This window comes from Heterobasidion irregulare (genome assembly GCF_000320585.1).
Source record: "Heterobasidion irregulare TC 32-1 unplaced genomic scaffold scaffold_03, whole genome shotgun sequence".
NCBI lineage: Eukaryota > Fungi > Basidiomycota > Agaricomycetes > Russulales > Bondarzewiaceae > Heterobasidion > Heterobasidion irregulare.
Window position 1 is genome coordinate 336,427 of NW_009258199.1, and position 19,181 is coordinate 355,607.

Consider the following 19,181-nt stretch of genomic DNA (forward strand, 5'->3'; position numbering starts at 1 on the left):
TTCAGTGTTTTACTTGTTGGTTTATACTCGATATGCTCCTGAAGCTGAGGGTTGCAGCGATCCTTTGTGCTGGGAAGGCGCCCATCCTTGCAAACACGGTAGCTATTTCAGGCTTGATCGATGCAACTCAGCCTCTGCGAACACTAAATTACCTTGAGCAATACCTATGTTGAGGAGCCGGCTCAATATCCTCGCTCTGTTTGGAGCGTCGGATCGACGCGGTTGATCTCGAGAGACGTTCAATCTCAAGCTGTTTGGACGAGGATCAAATCAGTTTTTGTCCGCTCTCAGCGTGAACCGCCACCTCACGGCCCCAAGACTAGGATAATCATAGGCTGCCATGCTTACAGTTGCTGATATCTTTTCTCAGATCACGTCGTAGATCATGGATTGTGGGTAGGCTGCGAGTATCAAGGCTGTGTTGTGCATTGCGCGAGGCAATAGGTCGTACGTATGTGTGACAAGGTTATTCATATCATCGCCGAATGATCCAGTATTTCATGTCCTCTTGGATCACATCCTCCTGGTTGTAGCTCGGGACTACGTATGTACAGTCCTGCTATCACAAAACCCTTAGGGTTCAGACGAGACAATATTCTTACTTTTTTGTGTATCAGGGGAGGCAACGATCAGCCATCGGTCGAGATCTAATTTTCGAAACAGATATGGCAAGGCGCCGGATTTTGCGCGCTACTTGAGGCAATGCTCGGGCATATAATCAAGTATGCCGTTTGCAGAATAAGGTAGGGAGTCGAGATCATTGTACATGCCGCGACTGTGCTACTGAGATGATCAGGACACGAGATGCTGTCGGGATGGGCTATAAAGACTCTCTTGTCTTTGCTTAAGCTAGACCCTATCTTCTTTTGGTGCCCGTGTCCAACTCATTAGAACAGGCTTATCCGGATGTCGAATAGTACGGACCCGGACACCAGTGTTGTCAGTGAATCCCCAGACGCTATTCATCACGCGGGTGTCATCATCCTTCAAAATGTGATATCACTCGTCTGCGAGACTTTCCTGTACGGTAAGAGTCATCTTTTATTCTTTCAATGCAACTCACAAACTCGCGAACTCTATTCTTGAGGCATCTATGTCATCATGGTGGCCTTCGCGATATACGTATTATTGTAAGGTTCCGTTCCGCACCAGATTTCCTCTCGCTCACTTCGTTGAAACGATCAGACGAAAAGGGCTGGGCAAGGGCTACAATCTCCCCATGTTCTTCGTCATGTTGCTTCTGTTTGGCCTGTCGACGGCGGATTGGGGGACGTTCCTGGCGAGCGTCATCAGGCAGATCCGTGGGCTGCTCATCGAGAACACTGAGCAGCCTCTGCAGGACAAGTTCGACATCGTCGCGCAATCCATCCTGCACTTCAATATTGCCGGCGTCTATCTATCGATGTTCAGCGTGAGTTTCTGTCCGGCACGAATAATGGAGACTATGCTGAACCATGATCAGTACCTCGTGGGCGATGCTTTTGTGGTGTGGAGAGCCTGGGTCCTATGCGCTGAATACAGGAAGGCGACGATGCTGCCTATCGTGCTTCTGACATGCGCGATGGGTCAGTCTCTGCGCCTTTTCCCATAGTATCTATGAAGAAGAACTGACCTTTGCATTCTCTTCGCAGCAATCACGCTTGTGGCGACGACGTTCGAGCGGAACTTCCTCCTCACCGGATCGAACCATTCCAGACTCATCGTGCGGTACACGCAGGGCGTCATCATCATGCTAGAGTTCTTCGCCAACGTAGCCGCGACCTTGCTCATCGCGCGCGTAGCATGGTAAGTAGCGCTCGCCATCTGAACATCGTCGCTACCATGGTCTCTGATCTGACTGTCGCCGTCAGGCTGAAGCGGGAGCTCATCGACACCAGGCTCAAGCTCGTCCCGAAAATGCGGACGAGAAAGCTGGTGATGTTGGTAATCGAGTCCGGCGTGCTCCTGTGGATCGTATGGGTACGTCGACACCGCACAGCGCCTGCACGATCGACAACCTCACGCATCTCCCTCCCGCCTTAGATCTTGCTCATTATCTTCCAATACGGCGTCGACAGTGGCACCGTCCCCGGCAACCTCTTCACCGCATCGAGCATCCAACTCATCGTAAGCACCCCCACCCCAATCCCTCCACCTCGATATCACCTTTCACCCATCCGGCACTAATCGCGACGCCACAGGCCATGCACGTCACCGCCGTCATCGTCCTCCTCGCGCGCAAGAGCACCGTCTGGGACCTCTCTGACACGCCTGGGCCCGACACGAGCCAGACCGTCAGCCGCTTCGCCGCCGCGCCCGGGCGCGCGCGCGGCGTCTCCGCCTCGGTCTCCGTCAGCAGGCAGCACCGCCGCTCGCAGCCGAGCGTCATCCAGCTGCGCTCCGCGCGCGCCGAGAGCGAGCGCACGACCGGGATCGCGACCGTGCACGAGCGCGCGGGCGACGGCGCCGGCGACGAGGACGAGGACGACAGCGAGAACGAGAACGAAATCAGGCACGTGAATAGGGAGGACGAGGGTGGGAATCGCGTGTTCGAGGAGAAGAAGCCCCGGCTGGACGAAGAGGAGTATACGCCTGTCTGAGCCGCTGTGGTTCGGTACGTCGGCCTCTCGTGCGACGCTTTACACCGTCTCGAGGAACCTATTTAAGTGAAATATTTTGAGCCTGTCGCTTTCGCTGTAGGTATTTTATTGAAGGAGGTGATTTATTGTATGCTTGTCCTTTGCCAAGTGGTATAATACTGTTTTAGATTGCCAGCTGTCACCGTTGAATTAAGCATGAACCTTGTACGATGTAGCATATACAGTGGATGACGAAGAACTTGTTCTGGTCGTTAGGAATCGCACAATGATTTCGTGCCCGCTGGCCACACCTCACACATCCACCTAGCATCCGGAAAGCAAGACGGTAACGAGCATCCGAGAAAATAGATTCACAATCAATAAATAACAGCAACAACCCCATCCGCTCTGCCCACCCTCCATACAATCAACACATCATTTTGTCATCGACCGGTCCCGCTCAGCTGCTGGCCTCCCACTCCTTCAACCACGCCCCGATCGCCTTGAGGCCCGCGTCCTGCACGCTTTTCACCGTCGCGTCGACCGTGCCCGCGCGCGTGATCAGGTCGGAGCAGTGGAACCCGTCGCTCACCGCGATCGGCTGGCTCGCGGTGCTCGGGACGTTCAATCCGTCCGCAGAGACGGTCGCGTCGCGCCAAGGGTCGCCTGCAAGTTGGACATGAGGTCAGCATGCAGGCAATGGATAAAAGAGATGTGTGTCGAAGCGATGGACGTAGAAAAGGAAGAGGGCACGCACGCTGTCCGTTCGCAAAGAACAGGTGGTCAACCTTCAAATTCCATCCGTCGTACGCGGCGTTCGTCTTCGCGGCGCCCGGCACGGGCGGCGAGCTGAACGCCTTAGGGAACATCTGCACGCACTGCCTCTGTTCACCGAAAATGATCGCATTAAAAAAATGCAGGCGAGTGAGAAACGGCACAAGACCGGCGGTAAGTATGAATCGAGATGCACGCACCTCATCGGCAGAAGGGTGCACTAGGCGCGAGACGACAGTGGGGTAGCCCTTGGGTGCCGAGTCCTGGAACCATCCGACCTCGTTACATCTGCATCCGCACAGAAGACACCCATTTAGTATGTGCACATGTACGAAAAAGCAGACACATACACGATCCAGGTCCACGAGCGCCCAGCATTATCGATCGATTCATCCGTCCAGTACGACTGGCTCGCGTTGTACGTCCCCAAGCACTCTCTGATGACGACAAAGATATAGTGAGTGAGTAAAACACTCCCCCTCGCACAAAGAGTATGGTACACGCACTCGGCAGTCTGGTCATCGCACACTACTCGCATCAACGAAAGCATGGATGCACCGAACAGCCACCCGTCAGTCTCACTTTCAGGAGCGCACGGGTAAGCATTGACACGTACGGATCGACAGATACGTGTTCTTGAAGTATGCGCCCCATGCGTCCAAGGCATGCTTCACGCCCCAGCCCTTCGCAGGCGCGCTAACGCCCGCCGCATTGACCTCAAGCGCGTCGCAGAATGCCCAAAACTGCGCGCCAGCACCCGTTGTAGGCGACAACTCTTGCCAATCCCACAGGTTGTTGCGCACTGTTGTACCAAATAAGTTTTGCGCGAAAATGAATCCAACAGCCAGAGAAGGAAGGATAGAAGTACATACGGGCCCCGGTGACGTCGTCCGCGTGCGTCACGTCTGACATGCCATACTGTTCCTTCAGCGCCGCTTGCTCTGCGCTCGTTCCGTTTGTGAACACTTTGTCAAAGTGCGCGACCACGGCCTGCACGTCGGCAGAGCAGTTCTTCGGCATGAACTGCCGGATAGGCTCGAAGTAGCCCCAGAAGTCACTGTGTGGGCACGATTGTGGAAGATGATGAACATGGAAAGGGGAGAGACGGTTATCAGAAAGGGACGACCCGAAAAGGAATGGCGGGGAATAAGGTACGTACATGATGCTCTCGACGACCGCGGATGACGCGTAACCGGCTTGGAAGAGGTCCGGTTTGCTGCACATGGGCGCCCATCAGCATTGTGGTCACAGCTGGGAATAGAATGGAGAATGTCGATCAATTCCATCGAGAAACAGTCCCGCGCGCGCATATAGACGCGTAGACGCGTGCGGATATATAGCGCGCGGAGGGAATGTGGATTCAGCGCGAGGAAACAACCGGGTCGTGCAAGAAAATATGTCGGTCTCCGACACATCTCCATGCATGCACCATGTGCAGCTCGAATTACCCCTTGAAGGGCTTTCCATGGCACCGACGAGTTCCAAGCGAACGTTCCACTCACTTGACCATCGTCCACGCAGTCAACGCGCCTAGCACCACGAGAATAAGCGCACATGATCCGTCTTGCGAACACGCTACTCACCGGAGTAGCTTCCGCCCATGAGCACCCACGGCGCCTGGCCAGGCTTGACCTTGTCCCCGCCAGGCATCGGCAAGTTCACGTTCTTCGTAAAGTACTCGAGGTCCTCGATCGCCTGCTGGATGGTGTGGTACTTGAGGCTCGCGACGGAGAGGTCAGGGTAGGGGTTGGAAAGGCCGTAGTAGCGGTGCTCGAGCACGACGGTTGCGCCGGACTCTTGCTGGGCGAGGAGGCCATTGACGGTCGCGTTGGTGAGATAGCGGAAGTAGGCTGTGCATGTACAAGGAGTGCAAGGTGATATATGCGGGAGTATGCGTCAGTAAATGCGCATGTATGCGCGCGTAAATGGACCTACGCGCAGCATTGGCCTCGCCAGGAGTTGACAGGATGATAGGTCCGCCTGCAAGATGACCGTATAAGCTCACAGAACGTGCATATATTTGAGTATCACCCGCCTTCCTCGTAGAACTCCCACGTGTGCCAGTACCTCTGCTTGAACGTCCCAAGACCGGGGTTAGTGTGGTCGATGAGCTGGTCAAAGTAGTAGGTCGTGTTGTAAGGCGGGATGGTCGCGCCGGATTTGCTGACGGGGGCGGAAGCGGCGAGATGCTTCTCCGCGGGAAGCGACGCGATCGGAGGGAGGGGGAATGGCGGCGTGTTTGGATGGGCCCGGCCATTGGAAACGGCGGAGACGGAGACGGTAGAGGCGGCGAGGGCGAGGAGGAGGGGGGAGAGCATGGCTGGAGCTCTCGGGGGAGCGGGGAAGAGGGGGGGAGAAGGATGGGGAGGGCCTTGGAGAAGACATCGGGAAGCAGGGGCTTATATAGGGCGACGGGACGATGGAAGGTGGGCTGCTTCTATGACCGGGCACTGACTAGCACGCGACGCAAACGCAAGATGCGGGGACGAGGAACGCATGGCGCACGCCTACGGCCACACCGTCCGATAAGTGCGCCATATGCCTTCGCACATCGCTAGGCACCCTCTGGGCCCTGGCACCCGTCGTCGCACTCACACGACGAGCAGCGACTGCAAAGCGCACGGCCAGACCGCCAGGCAACCAGAAGATGAGGCTGCGATCACACGGCAGGCGACTGGGCAGGCGTGACATCGTCATCACAAACTCATCTTGAATAAATTAGTGGACATAACACAACGCTCAACAATATAGAGGCATGCTCATTCTTCGAGTTTGTGAAGCTGGCACGGAATTGAACCAATCACAGCAGGAAGAACAGTAGGTTGTTGCCGCGAACAAATATAAACTTGAATGAATTCGAGATGACAATGTCACGCCTACCTAGGGACGTGAAGCCCCAGCAGCCTGAAGCATGCAAACGGGCCTCGTACTTTAAGCAGCATGGCGCAGCTGGTATAGCGCGCAGGGCCCATACCATTGGTCACCCTGAGGTCCCTCGATCGAAACGAGGTGCTGCTACTTTTTCCACCACGTCTTAGTTGCTCACATCACCATCGCTTTGGCCCGTGGAGACCGTTAGATTGTTGGTCTTCGCTGTTCCCGCGTACACTATTACTGTCTTCGATACAACAACAAACACACTATATTCTAGTCATCCTCTTCCCCCTCTTCGTTATCCGACACAGCTGGCAAGAACGCGTGCTTCACATCCAGAATCGTGTCGTTCAGCTCCGTCTGCGACCGCCCCGAGCAATACTCACATCGACACAAGGGGCCGTTCCGCCCATCGCGCGGCATGCCCTTCATCAACCACTCGGCGTGCAGTACGAACTCCTTCGGCGAGCTGAAGTATCGGCACCGCGGGCTCAAGGATCCTGCGAAAGATGCGTGGGAGGGATCAGGTCAGGCGGAGGCAGGAAAGGCGACGCGCGCGTTGGGCGTACCATACAGATAATAATCCCGTCGGACGTCGTGGTCTTCGCCCGCGCCTAGCTTGCTGGTCTTCTTCACCCAGAGCGTATACCCCTCCGGCCATTTCCAGAGCGCCCAGATGTGCTCTCCCGCTGAGATCTGACGAGTAAGCTCTTGCCCTCTCCACCACAAACGTCAATAGACCACACAACGAGAGCTACTCACGTTCCTGACCCCTCTCAAACACCACCCGCGCCAAATACCGCCCGATCTTCCTCTTCCACATCTTCGCCGGCCACTCGCTCGGCCACACGCGCTCGAAGGAGCACACGCGCCCGTCGGTGCCCACGACGTACGGCTCTGCAGGCGGTACGTTCGTCCTGTCCCCGTCCGACACGCGCAGCGTGATCTTGTTCCCGCGCACCTCGTAGTACGGGGACACGCACGTGAACCCACCGTGCCGTCGCGGTGTCTCTTTCGGCGGCTCGGAGTGCGTGTGTGGCGGCACCTGCCCCCACGTATGCTTTTGGCGGTAGGCGCCGCGCGCTTGCGGGCGTGCGGTGGGGGCGGAGGACGAGGAGGCTGATGCACCGGGCCCGAGTTGGTTGATCCGGAGGATCGCAGCGCGGCGGTTGGCGAACGTGGGGCTAGGGGCGGGGGGCGCCGATGAGCCACCCATCGCCGCTATCGTTGTCCTCGCTGCATCGTCTTTCGCGCTCGGCCTCGCGTGATCCTTCACCATGCGAGGATAATCAATCGAGGTTCGTTATGTTCGGGCGATGGGGCGATGTACGCGCGCGATGGGGGTATAAAAAGTGAACGCTTTCTTTGATTAAACTGGTTGTAGATGATTCGTTTGCGTTCAAGGGGCAGCGAGACAAGGAAGAAGAAAAAATTGCGCGATGCTCGACGCGACGCGATATATAGTGGTCAACAAAGATTGGAGAAACTCGCTGAGTAATCATTGGCTATCGAATGTTACCTAAATAGGCTCTGGACTCTCACTCCGAGTGCTATTATATGGTCTTAACAAGAACCTCGTAAATCAAATTTACAACAATAAGAACATCCCTTCATAGCTTGTTGTTTCTCTTAAAATTACAATTGATACCAAGAAAGTCTTCAAACTATGTCATCTAATAGAAATAATCAAAATCAATTCCATAAAAATTCTTGAGAGGCATAAACATACATTTTAATCAAAGTCTCATATAGATTCCATGTGAGTATTATCCTTTGTTCTGATAGGCTTATACAAAGCTTTGAGCTTCCTCGTATTTCTAACCTGATGAGGATTATTCTTCTGGTTTCGAATATCTTTTCCTCTCAGCATTTGGGTTACCTCCCATTGTTTGACTCCACTACAATATGTGCATCGACAGTCTGGAAGATGGTTTGGCTTTGTAGGCATGCTTTTCATCAACCACTCCACATGAAAGGCAAATTCATATGGGGATCGAAAGCAGGGCACCTTCGAGGTTGTAGATCCTGTGAAAAAAAATGAGTATCTTTGTAATCTTATTGATGAATAAAGCAGAAGGAATCCTACCATAGAGGTAATAATCACGTCTGGCATTGAGCTTGTTTGACATCTCTCCATTCAAGTGGACATACAAAGTGTAGCCCTTGGGAAACCTTCCCAGCTTCCACTTCGGCTCACTTGCTAGAAGAAGAGATAATAATCAGATTAAATCTCGACCATATTGGAAAGAGAAACACACGACGCAATGGTCTCCCTAAGGTATGAACTGCTAATAGCTTTCCGATGGTTGTTCGCCAGTGCACCGATGCAGCATCATCAAGTCCAACAACTTTATAAACTGAGAATGTTTTGTCTTCGAGATCATATTCGTCAGGTGGTGGTTCTCTCCCTTCACCATCCGACAATTTGATCGTAATGATATTATTCTCGACTCTGAAGGCATCCCTAACGACACTGTATCCCTGTGAGACAACAACGGCGGATGCGCGCTTCATCACAGACATCGATAGAGGGTTTCGCTGTGAAGTGCCTTCGATGGCAGAAGCCTTTATCGAAGGATAAACACTGAGTTTATTTACCCGACGAATGCTCTCAAGCCATGCACGATGGTTTGCTTGCGAGACCCTGATCTTTAGAGGGGAATTGCTCGAGACAACTCCTGTGGGAGCATGAGGAACACCACGATTATCCATGAAGGATCGCGAACAATAATCTGTAGTCACAGTAAGGCACACAGTCACTTTGCGAGTAAAATTTAATATATTCACCGATTATAGAGTCGCACGGGCGAAATGGAAGGATCGGGCTTGTAGATACAAGGAGCGGGGAGCGCTTCTGAATGCCAAGTGGCGAGTGTGATGGGACACCTTTGATGAAGACGTCAGCGTCAGTCCTAAACACGACAGTACTGATAGACGCTGCTCACCACGTGAGAATACCTTATCTTATCACGTCGCCTCGAGTGGTGTGCAGTCGGGAGTCGCAGATAGATCGATGAAGTTGAGGGGTATGGTCAAGGTACCCTCAGGCAAACGCACCCTCGATCGCTCTTATATATGCATCCCCATCGTCAGCTGATCAGATGTTAGATTCCAGATGATTCTGGCGCAATCTAGAAGAGGACATTCCACGAGCTACATGAATCGACTGCCATTGGCCGGCCGTTCCCTTCCTATTGTGCAAACAATGAGCATCGGAAGGAACTTGCATGTGTACTATTCCAACATACCGACCAGTTATCTCGTTAGCGACGGTTGCAGCCCATACCTGTTCAAGTGCTTTCTTTCGTAAAGAAACATCGACTTGCATTTCCCCAAATGACTGAAGCTTGAGGTCACGATAGGCAACAGTGCTGGCACGGTTCATTTGGTGGACACTGGTGAAAGCATTGCAGCTGACGCACGAGTTGCACGAGGCGTGGTTGAGTCAATGAGAGTCGATCACCACTCCTCGGACTCTTCGATGTGTGGGAAATCTGATTGCGAAGGGTAAGATCAATTAACAAGAATTGAAACTGATTAGACTTCCAGACATACGAGGAGGTGGAGGGGTGAGGCAAGCATACTAGTAGCATTGAGGCTCCTGATCCTATTTATTTACAGACTCCTGATGATCGAACAGATCTTGTAAGTAGTCCCACAATTGGAGTCATTGCTGAGACACAGAGGTGTAGGACGTACCAGCAGATTCTAGACTACACGCACCTCGGACGTACTCATTCTCGAAGATCGAAGGCCACTCTCGTCGAACAAATTACATCGTCCAGCTCATCACCTGTATTCGAGGATAGGCACCTTTGCGCCGCTCGGTATATGGAGAGGAGTCAAAGAGCGCGGCTAGTGGACAAGCTTCGGAGTTGCAAACGACGTGACGTGTTCGACTGCCTTGCCTTTCCGGACCCACGAAGGCCCACAATGTACGAAGATCCAAGAGCGAGGGAAGGGGGTCCGCGACCAAGTTCACCACATCTGGTCGATGTCGGTGTGATGCCCAGTTTTGCTGGTTGTTCTGACGGCCACTCCTCGGACAATGATTGGGCTTCCCAGCATACTTCTCTAAATTCGATCGAAGTCGCCTTTCAACTGGAACTCACATGCTCTTGACCACCTGACATAGCTCCTCATCAAGACAGTCTTCTCAAGGTCTCTGGTTCTTATCGCCTTCGGCACGCAGTTGGCGTTGGGTGGCACATAAGGTTCTACAACCGAGTATTAGTGAATGTTCCCCACCTCCCTGAATCTTCGCTTCCCCTTCAGCTAGTCCGAGACTCCGAACATATCATGGAAAGTCAACCCCGAAAGCATGTGCCGTATGATCAGTCTTCATCTGTGAGATCATGAATCCATCTCTGATACTGAAACACAGTGCGCCTGGGCAACTCTGGACTGAAGGTGTCACGGATTATCCTGGGATGCATGTCATATGGTTCTTCTGAACGGATGCCTTGGGTGCTCGGTGAGGAGGAAGGGATCAGGCATGTCAAGGCTGCGTGAGTACTCTCTTTATCTCACCTACACCGAACTCCTCACATATGTTTGATACAGCTACGATATCGGCACTAGACGTTCGATACTGCAAATGTACGTCGGTCATTATTGTGCAGGCAAGCTAATTGATAACACTTTCAGATCTACTCAAAAGGGCTATTCTTGGCAAGGCAATCAGATAACACAACCTCCCTCGCGAAGAACTTGTGATCATGACGAAGGTCAATCCCAGTCACTTATAAGCGAGAGCTGCATTGTGACTATCATCTGACTGCTAAGGTCCACGGCCTCGTAACAAGAACAGTGACAGAAAAACATGTTGGACAAAATCCGGAGGACTTCGGATATGTTAATCAAGAAGGCCTCAGTCGAAAGCATATCTTCGACTCTGTCAAGCACAGTTTGAGGCGCTTGCAGTTAGATTATATCGATGTCTTGCAATGTAAGCATATCCTTACTTTTTTTTGACCTTCAAGTCGACTTGTGGCACTCCGTCGTGTTCACGTCATCGATTTGACGAGAACACGCCCATTGAGGAGACCGTGAGTAGTGTTATGTACTCCTCAATGTGCTCGCTTAGACGAACACTAGATGCAAGCACTGCATGACGTAGTCTGCGCTGGGTCCTGCCGGGCTTGGCAATGTGCGTATCAATATTCACGGGGATTCCGACTCTCGCTCACTGAAACGTCCTTGAGGTGTCTAGTTCATGCTATGCAAAGTATGTCCTTATCAGTTTGTTCTATCAATTTTGTTGATCTTTATACTCAAAAGACTACGCAATCGCGCACGGGTTGACCCCATCCATATCGATGCAGAATCATTACAACATGATCTACCGAGAAGAAGAGCAAGAGATGATGCCTGTCCTGAAGGTGTTTTTTTCTGTACAATCTTCCGTCCGCGTTCTTCGTCTCAATGTGTCAGCATTTTGGTGTTGCATCAATGCCGTAGTCGCCCCCTGGTCGTGGTCTCCTTGCTCGTCCCGCAAGAGCGGAACGAACTACGCGTGGAAGTTTTGATCGGTACGTACGGACCATTTTAGCATTTGCCCGCCCGATCCTCCAAGTATAGATGGCACGCGATGTATCTTGACGACTCAGGCGCCGCACAGGTCATCGATAGGTATGTTTTCATTTCTATCTTGTCTGGTCTTCGGTTTCATGTTGTTTTTCGCTAGAGTGGAAAAACTTTCCAAAAACAAGGGAGTTTCCACGGCTCAAATCTCGATGGCATGGATCCTGTCCAAGGACGGTAGATCAGCTTTCGCACCCATTCAGCAGTTATCCGGGCTCAAATCACTCTGTATCCTTGGTGTTACATCAGTTGTGGCGGCGCCAGTGATCGGTACTACCCCGCTTGACAATCTGTATGATATCGTTGGTACGTTCATGCTTTCCTGCTGAAGAATCTCACATCTATATGCAATTACTTTAAAATCTTCCAGGCGGATCAGACGTGAGCCTCACGGGTGATGAGGTGAAGTATCTGGAGGAGGCATATAGGCCAATGCCCATTCTCGGACATTCTTAGTTCTGGTTCCGCATGTGTATCACAGACTGCGAAAACTCCATGAGCGACACAGTTCCTTGCATGTTTTTTTTTCTGCGAGGCCGTGTTCCGCATGTTACAAACGCTGGTGAGGTACGTCGGAAAGTACGTGTGTTTCTGCTTCCACCACTCTGATTCCGATTATCTGACATAGCCTTTCACTCGGTGAAAAGCCCCTCAAGACATTGGACTGTGTAAATAGATCGAGTATCTTTGTGCTTCCGAATCGAGATCATTCAGAAAAAATGTCCTGGTATAGTAGTGCTTCCCGTGATAAGGTCATCGATGTCGTTCACAGCAATCCAAACATGCTAGACGCTGTTGGAGGCTTTCAATCGAAATTCAGCTCGTCCAGGGGCATAGTAGCGAAATGCTGTCCAGGATGCTGTTTATGGTAGAATTTGAGAGCCTCAATACTCAATATGTCTTCTGTAGGCCGGAAAAGCGACAATATCGTTGTTTCGGAAGAGAAAACAACAGATCACCCCTTCTTTTGTTCCCGATGCGAGCTGCATGATGACCGCGCTTGAGAAGCACCTGCATCAGCTAGTCCTCTACCGTGGATTCCAAGATTGGAACACACTGCGGTTACTTTCCAGTGTAAGGGGTTGGACGGACCCACCCGGTCTGGAGAACTGTGCCTGCCCTGATCTGCCCTGATGCTTCGGAATGTTCCCACATACCAAGATCCTTCAAGATCGCGGTGTCGAGGCGTGTCAATCTGTGTCTGCCTGTGTCCGCTGTGCCCATAGTGGCGCAGCGCGCCTATACGGCACTGCGAGGATTTTTTCTCCCCTTTCCTCAATGGAGCTGCAGGCTGTGCGTGGGGTTTTGAATCTGCCCGGACGAAAGTTTAATTGTCTTGTTCCGTGGCCATACCGAGCGAATACTCTTTCGGAGACTTTACACTTCCGCGCAGAGAAAAAAGCAACACAATTTCCCATGATGCGCGAGAGCCTCGCAAGATGTGGATGCAGGCGCAGTAAAGGTACGGAGTAAATGACTATAGGCAAGTGGAGTGTTCTGTCACCGGAGCTCGCGTAAAGTGACGGTTGGGGTGCCACGTGGCAGCTGTTGATCTCGACAGCCACGAGCAGCGGACTCAGCAACTCACCCGTCATCATGGGCGTCTACTACTACCATGTCTACTTCTGGATCATCGTAATCGTAGAGATTAACACACGGATAGGCTCTGGGCTTCGCATTTTTTTATGACTTGCAAGGAAATAACTTCTATAGTCGATAGGGAGCCGGTTACAATTGCTTTGTGAGAGCAATATACGTCGCCACGGCCTGGTATGGACTCTCGCATATGGTAAACGCTTGCACTCACTAGCTGTTGCGAATTGACCAAAGCTCGATTTTGCTGATCACGCCTGACACCACCTTCATATCAACTTGCCGGCCCATTCGCACGTCGCCAGAGTCTTCCAGTCATCCTTCCTGTTGCGACCAGTTTCACAGCCTGCACTTCTATAATGTTGAGGGCTGCACTGGATCACGCCTCCACACTGTCGCCGAGATAGTCCGGGCTCCGAGGCGATTGTGGCTATCATGGTCGGCAAGTTGACCTGCAGATATTCAAAATTATAATCAAGTCAGACGCATAAGGTACGCCAACAACAGGTTCTGGGGCCATCTGTCGATAGAGACGGAGCGCCTACGAATCTCGGATCTGAAAAAGGCCCCGAGCTCAAGAGCGCTCAAGGCTCCGTTCTTATGACTGGTTTACAGCTTTTCTTCCGTTTGTATCCCCGACAGCACCCAATAGCTCTTGAATGTTGGGTGTCCAGTCGAGCAACTTTGCGTTTCATCGTCACAGCCAACCCGCCGTGCGTCTGACCATCCCAAGTCCAGACTCAAGCATGGTCGCACACAGACAGGTGGTATGCAGACGGGTTCTCGGACAGTATCGCCAGGACACGGTGGTACACTCAAACCATTGTCAGGATTAACAGATAATGTTCATATACCTTGACGCTTGTTCCCGCTACTTATCCGGTGGTGCAGTGCGCATCAAAGACAAACCGGCCTCTAAGGGAAATTTTATCCAGCTCAAAGCTCCTACGTGTTTCTACTTTACGGCAAACTCGCTATTCATTACCATCCGCGTTCTCAAGCTTATCAACATGAATCGTTATCTAGCGTACTGCACCCATCATACCCGTCTGCTGATACAGATGGAGAAGGTGCGCGGATCGACAGCTTTGATCAATGGCTCATGTCTGTATACTTAGACGAGGTCGAGCATCACATATAAAGCAGTCTATGCGCGATCATACTCCTCACTCAACACCACATCCTGAGTTCGCCTCAGCGTTGACTTACTTCGAACACTTTAGCCTGTGCACTCTATCGTGAGCATGATATCTTCCTTTTATAGTTATCGTCACGGTTGTCTGACCCTCATTCGTCAGGCCTACGATAATTTCAATGGCCCCGACGATCACCAAACCATTGCCCTCAACTTCTTCACCTATGGACATCGGCATCATCGGCGGCGGCGTTGCTGGGCTCTATTCAGCTCTCCTCCTCAGGAAAGCGGGCCATAATATCCACATCTTTGAGGCGAATAATCGTGTCGGGGGTCGCATTTACACCCACCACTTCTCATCCGAGAAAAACCAGTACTTCGAGGCTGGCGCGATGCGCATTCCTAACTCTTCCATGCAAAAGGTTGTGCTCGACTTGATTGCGCACCTCAACGCCCGCCACGATCTCCCTTCCGATAAACACATCCGTCTCATCCCCTACATTCTAAACAGCTCTGGAAACTGCCTCTACATGAACGGCCTTCGGAGGGACGGGTATCGTGTCATGAACACGACGCCTGCAGATATCAATTGGGATGTCCCGCCCAGATACCTCGGACGCACAGCAGGCTCTCTATTGATGGAGGTCCTTAGACCTTTCCTCGAGGATCTGGAACGAGACTTTGAACGCGGATTCGAATCCCTCCTGAAATTCGACAGCCTCTCCTTCCGTGACTACCTCAAGTTGATCGCTCAGTGGGAGGACGAAGTGATCGATTTTGTGGAGACGGTTTGCTCCCAGACGAACCAGTATGCACTTGGCTGTGTCGAGATCGTCATGCAGCACTTGGACTTCATGACGCAGGAGTGGTTCACGATTGAGGATGGTATGGATCGCCTCCCCCAAGCGATTGCGCACGTCATCGGTCTCGACAAGATCACTTTCGGTGCTCGCGTTACTGGCGTTCATGATACGGAACATGGCGTTGACATCACAGCACAAGGATACAACGGTATCTTCCGACATTCCTTCGACAAAGTCATCTTGGCAATCCCTCCCGCTGCCTTGAAGATGATCGCTGATCGCTCTCGATGGAGTCCTGCGAAAGAGCTAGCCATTCGTTCGATGCACTTCGAGCCCCTATACAAAATGGGCATGCGCTTCAAAACCCGGTTTTGGGAGCGCGGATCCGCCAATAGAGGGGGCCAATCAGCGACGGATCTTCCAATTCGGTGGATAGTCTACCCGTCCAATGGCATCGGTGAAAACGGGCCTGGCGTTCTTTTGCTCTACTCCTGGATGACGGACGCCAGTACATGGCTTTCCCTGACTGAAATCGAGCGCCGAAGTCTAGCCCTCCGCTGCTTAGACGAAGTGTATCCCGACGTCGATGTATACGGCCAACTCATGGAGACGTTCGACATTGCATGGGCAGCGCAAAACGCGACGGGAGACGCGATGTTCCTTCCCGGCCAATTCCATCTGCGCTTTGAGGATGCACGCAGGCCAGAAGGAAATGTCTATTTTGCAGGGGAACACCTCTCCAGACACCATACGTGGATCGCGGGTGCCCTGCTATCTGCTTTGCACAGCGTGCAGGAGCTTCTTGGTGATAGTTCCGGGACCACGGTGGAACCATTTGCTCCTATTCGACCGCTTTCTATTTTCGAGTCTTCGATTCAGTATGACATCTAAATGCCTAATCATACATCATGGCTCGCCCTGCCACGCTTAATGACAGGTTTTTCTTGTGTTTGGCTTACAAAGTCATAGAGAGGCCCTTTTTTCTTGTATTTATCGAGATATACATATGTATCAGATCACTTACGCTGTACTTTTATGGCTACTTTTACAGCACATACGCATCATTTATGGAGCAGGTCTCGAGCGTATACTTGTAGTTACAGTCTCTTATGCGACGTCCTCAGCTTAAAGCGTCAGCGCATTGCACCGGCTCGCACTGACCCGGCGGAGGCCCTCGGGACTAAAATCACAACCGCGTCACCAATGCGCTTTCGCTCAACAACCTCTCGGCTTTTTGCGTGGACATGCGTTTTACGGCGTTGCTACTCTCGGGTTGTGCGCCATGGATGTTTTTTTTGTACTGCTGCATTGTATTGAAGAGCCAGATGTCATCTCTTGCGTGGCGGTACGTGGCTCTTGCATAGTGCAGTCTGTCCATGTTGAGTTTTGCCACGCTTGACCCTGCTGATGCATTTTCATCACTCATGGACGACCCAAGCACTCATACCCATTCAGATATGCAACTCCTTCCTACAATGGTCTTACTGATGAGAAGCGCGTCAGATGTTGTGATCATGGATCAATGGGCTCTGGAAGATTGCGCTTGGGTCTTCACGCAGCGCCACGCTGAGAAGCCCGGGCCTGAAACGATAATCTATTGTCTAGGCATGTCAAAGCATTTTGATCGGCTGTTGAGTGTGGCACTCAATTTGGCGGGTACCTGTTTTGACCACTCAACTTTCCTTAAAAGCCTACCCTCCCGGGCGTTTTCGCGTGTCTTCCCCCTCTTCTACTCACGTCCTATTTGTCGAAAACTACTCATCTCAATCACCCATCGCCATCCATGGGGGAACTTCAGAGGGTGTGTAATATGTTACTGAATGTGACTCGCGATCTGATATTGTAGACTGTAATCTAGACCTTCTCACAAACCCCTGGGCCAGGTTCGACAGACAGCAGGACGCAAGACAGACTCGAGGAAAACAGAATCATCCAGACACAACAATGGTGCGACCTCGTTGGACTACCTCAGAATGGTGCTATCGAGGTGCATGAGATGCGCAAGCGTTTCTATGAGAAAAACACTGTGAGGATGCCACTCGATGCGATCATCGGTGCATGCATTGTCGTCGCCAGTAGAGAAACAGATCGCGCCATATCGATCGAAACAATCTGTGAGCAAATGCGCCTTGATCAGCGGGTCGTCGCGCTATGCCACAGCGAACTGGGGCGCATTAAAAACACGCGCAAGCCTGTTTCGACATTTTCTGCATCCTCTCTGCAGACCAACTTGGAAGGGAATAGCTCGCAAGATTCGTCGCAAGATTCGTCGCAAGATTCGTCGCAAGATTCGTCGCAAGATTTGTCCCAAGATTCGTCGCAAGATTCGTCGCAAGTCGACTTGTGGTTCGAGCAGTCTCAAGATCCTTCGCAAGTCGACTTGTGGTTCGAGCAGTCTCAAGATCCTTCGCAGGTGGACTATGATTGTGAATATTATGCACAAGACCCATCTCAGTGGACCTTTCGATCCTCGCCTTATCAGGACGCCTCAAAGAACACGTCGGAGGATGTCGCTCAGTACCACCACCTGCAGCATGCCGTCTCGGAGGATGCCTTCCAGTTTCCATCCTCGCAGCCTGCCTCACATGCCACCTCCCAGCACTACTCCGAAGGATCCTCCCAGGACGAGGACCTTCGTTCTATACACTCAGAGGATCTCTTATACGGCTCATCTCAGGAGTCTGATAGCTCAGATTCACAGGATACTGTACGACCAGGCTCTCCAGAGCTCGTCTCTCAGAACGTTCCTCAAGATATCGTACCAATCCAAGATAATGCACTCCTTTACGCCTACGTGGATGACCTCCAACCGACAGATTCGTACCTCGTTGGTCAGGTAGTCGGTCAAGCATCCGAGTATGCAGTCGGGCGCGCGGTGTCCGACGCCCTCGACTTCTCCGAGTCACAGGATTCTCAGCACTCCTTCCAATGCGCCTCCCAGGGCGACGCGTTGTTCTTTGCTTCACAAGAGGAGTCACAAGAATCTGTACAATCCTCCGATCAACGGGATGGCTCACGAACCCCCGTGCAGGACCCGTTGTCACAGTCTTCCCAACGCTCAACGACTACCACAAACTACTTTGGCTCGCAGTCCTCCTTTGGCTCGCAGTCCTCCTTTGGCTCGCAGTCCTCTTTGGGCGCGCTGTCCTCCTCAGGTTCGGAATCTACCTCGGGCTCTGAATCTGCTTCAGTCTATGACTTCTCCGCGACTCCATCCACTTCCCCACCCACTTCCCCACCCTCCACTCCTCGAGCGTCTAATTTTAAAACCTCGACGCCTCCACCCTATGATCGGGAAACCGAAGAGAGACAGTCTGTTCATCAGTTCTGCGATACGCTTAACCTCTCTGAGCGGGTCAAGCTGAGATGCTGGGACCTCCTCGTTCAAGCTCGCTCTCTGGGACTTTTGAACAACAGTTTCGACCTCAACGCGAATGCGGGCGGCATGGTTTTCTTTGCTTCTCTCTTATACCATGAACGGAGGCCTATCAACATTGTTGCCAAAGTAGTCCGCTCTACATCTGTAGATGTCAGGGAAGTTTACAGGATTTTCTTCGACGCACGGGATGGGCTGGTCCATGAGCGATTGCTCGAGGAGTTCGGGTCGTTGAGTTACTTGTTGCACCCTGATGCGGTCAGAGAGAGCCGTGGCTTTGAGGTCACGATTACACCTCTACGGAGAGGATGAATGATGTACTGTCTTTGTACTAGAATATTATGTCCAACATAAACTTGTAGATGCCCTTAGGAGTCCCCTAGGGACGCCCTGTTCGAGATTGAACTCCGCGGCCTCTGGGTCATCTCGATCACAGATGCACTTGCGATTAATCAGATAAGATTCTCTTTTCTCCTTCCGCTGCA

At 52.1% G+C, this 19,181-nt stretch overlaps 8 protein-coding genes across 8 annotated transcripts; 4 read left to right on the forward strand and 4 right to left on the reverse strand.

Annotated features, from left to right (window-relative positions):
- Positions 1-906: 906 nt before the first annotated feature.
- On the forward strand, positions 907-1,789 carry HETIRDRAFT_170105 (uncharacterized protein; the record flags this gene model as incomplete). The annotated part of the gene is made up of 5 exons (XM_009545133.1): positions 907-1,027; positions 1,088-1,130; positions 1,186-1,411; positions 1,463-1,565; positions 1,632-1,789. The coding sequence occupies 5 exons, from the start codon at positions 907-909 to the stop codon at positions 1,787-1,789; spliced, it is 651 nt and encodes a 216-aa protein (XP_009543428.1).
- A 1,115-nt stretch (positions 1,790-2,904) lies between these two features.
- On the reverse strand, positions 2,905-5,703 carry HETIRDRAFT_146551 (serine protease S28). The gene is made up of 12 exons (XM_009545134.1): positions 5,368-5,703; positions 5,268-5,312; positions 4,916-5,182; positions 4,835-4,862; positions 4,492-4,548; positions 4,205-4,389; positions 3,949-4,134; positions 3,839-3,860; positions 3,683-3,769; positions 3,533-3,620; positions 3,316-3,442; positions 2,905-3,224 (listed from the first exon to the last, which is right to left on the reverse strand). Exons 1-12 carry the CDS (start codon positions 5,648-5,650, stop codon positions 3,019-3,021), a joined length of 1,581 nt encoding a protein of 526 aa, XP_009543429.1. The 5' UTR covers positions 5,651-5,703; the 3' UTR covers positions 2,905-3,018.
- Positions 5,704-6,395: 692 nt separating this feature from the next.
- Positions 6,396-7,632, reverse strand: HETIRDRAFT_457799 (uncharacterized protein). The gene is made up of 3 exons (XM_009545135.1): positions 6,969-7,632; positions 6,776-6,895; positions 6,396-6,706 (listed from the first exon to the last, which is right to left on the reverse strand). Exons 1-3 carry the CDS (start codon positions 7,483-7,485, stop codon positions 6,480-6,482), a joined length of 864 nt encoding a protein of 287 aa, XP_009543430.1. The 5' UTR covers positions 7,486-7,632; the 3' UTR covers positions 6,396-6,479.
- A 318-nt stretch (positions 7,633-7,950) lies between these two features.
- hpox4 (heme peroxidase 4) lies at positions 7,951-8,918 on the reverse strand (the record flags this gene model as incomplete). The annotated part of the gene is made up of 3 exons (XM_009545136.1): positions 7,951-8,231; positions 8,293-8,406; positions 8,465-8,918. 3 exons carry the CDS (start codon positions 8,916-8,918, stop codon positions 7,951-7,953), a joined length of 849 nt encoding a protein of 282 aa, XP_009543431.1.
- Positions 8,919-9,303: 385 nt separating this feature from the next.
- HETIRDRAFT_170111 (uncharacterized protein) lies at positions 9,304-9,591 on the reverse strand (the record flags this gene model as incomplete). Its single annotated transcript, XM_009545137.1, has 2 exons — positions 9,304-9,397; positions 9,455-9,591. 2 exons carry the CDS (start codon positions 9,589-9,591, stop codon positions 9,304-9,306), a joined length of 231 nt encoding a protein of 76 aa, XP_009543432.1.
- Positions 9,592-10,139: 548 nt separating this feature from the next.
- akr1 (Aldo-keto reductase 1) lies at positions 10,140-12,245 on the forward strand (the record flags this gene model as incomplete). Its single annotated transcript, XM_009545138.1, has 11 exons — positions 10,140-10,170; positions 10,342-10,512; positions 10,591-10,714; positions 10,770-10,805; positions 11,012-11,154; positions 11,419-11,433; positions 11,487-11,587; positions 11,667-11,737; positions 11,787-11,837; positions 11,893-12,095; positions 12,160-12,245. 11 exons carry the CDS (start codon positions 10,140-10,142, stop codon positions 12,243-12,245), a joined length of 1,032 nt encoding a protein of 343 aa, XP_009543433.1.
- A 2,024-nt stretch (positions 12,246-14,269) lies between these two features.
- HETIRDRAFT_62302 (uncharacterized protein) lies at positions 14,270-16,455 on the forward strand. Its single transcript, XM_009544957.1, has 3 exons — positions 14,270-14,452; positions 14,512-14,620; positions 14,681-16,455. Exons 2-3 carry the CDS (start codon positions 14,532-14,534, stop codon positions 16,209-16,211), a joined length of 1,620 nt encoding a protein of 539 aa, XP_009543252.1. The 5' UTR covers positions 14,270-14,452; positions 14,512-14,531; the 3' UTR covers positions 16,212-16,455.
- A 648-nt stretch (positions 16,456-17,103) lies between these two features.
- Positions 17,104-19,008, forward strand: HETIRDRAFT_102347 (uncharacterized protein; the record flags this gene model as incomplete). The annotated part of the gene is made up of 2 exons (XM_009545139.1): positions 17,104-17,121; positions 17,179-19,008. 2 exons carry the CDS (start codon positions 17,104-17,106, stop codon positions 19,006-19,008), a joined length of 1,848 nt encoding a protein of 615 aa, XP_009543434.1.
- Between the last annotated feature and the right edge of the window lie 173 nt (positions 19,009-19,181).

What these genes read in the sequence shown, in the direction of transcription:
- HETIRDRAFT_146551 (XM_009545134.1), bottom strand. Translation starts at nt 5,650, where the DNA reads ATGCTCTCCCCCCTCCTCCTCGCCCTCGCCGCCTCTACCGTCTCCGTC. An exon ending in GGACGACGTCACCGGGGCCC is followed by an intron (nt 4,135 to 4,204) that starts GTATGTACTTCT and finishes TTGGTACAACAG; the next exon opens with TGCGCAACAACCTGTGGGAT. An exon ending in CGCTCGTGGACCTGGATCGT is followed by an intron (nt 3,621 to 3,682) that starts GTATGTGTCTGC and finishes GTGCGGATGCAG; the next exon opens with ATGTAACGAGGTCGGATGGT.
- HETIRDRAFT_457799 (XM_009545135.1), bottom strand. Translation starts at nt 7,485, where the DNA reads ATGGTGAAGGATCACGCGAGGCCGAGCGCGAAAGACGATGCAGCGAGG. An exon ending in GTTTGAGAGGGGTCAGGAAC is followed by an intron (nt 6,896 to 6,968) that starts GTGAGTAGCTCT and finishes GTCAGATCTCAG; the next exon opens with CGGGAGAGCACATCTGGGCG. An exon ending in ACGGGATTATTATCTGTATG is followed by an intron (nt 6,707 to 6,775) that starts GTACGCCCAACG and finishes CATCTTTCGCAG; the next exon opens with GATCCTTGAGCCCGCGGTGC.
- HETIRDRAFT_62302 (XM_009544957.1), top strand. Translation starts at nt 14,532, where the DNA reads ATGCGCGATCATACTCCTCACTCAACACCACATCCTGAGTTCGCCTCA. An exon ending in TTTAGCCTGTGCACTCTATC is followed by an intron (nt 14,621 to 14,680) that starts GTGAGCATGATA and finishes CTCATTCGTCAG; the next exon opens with GCCTACGATAATTTCAATGG.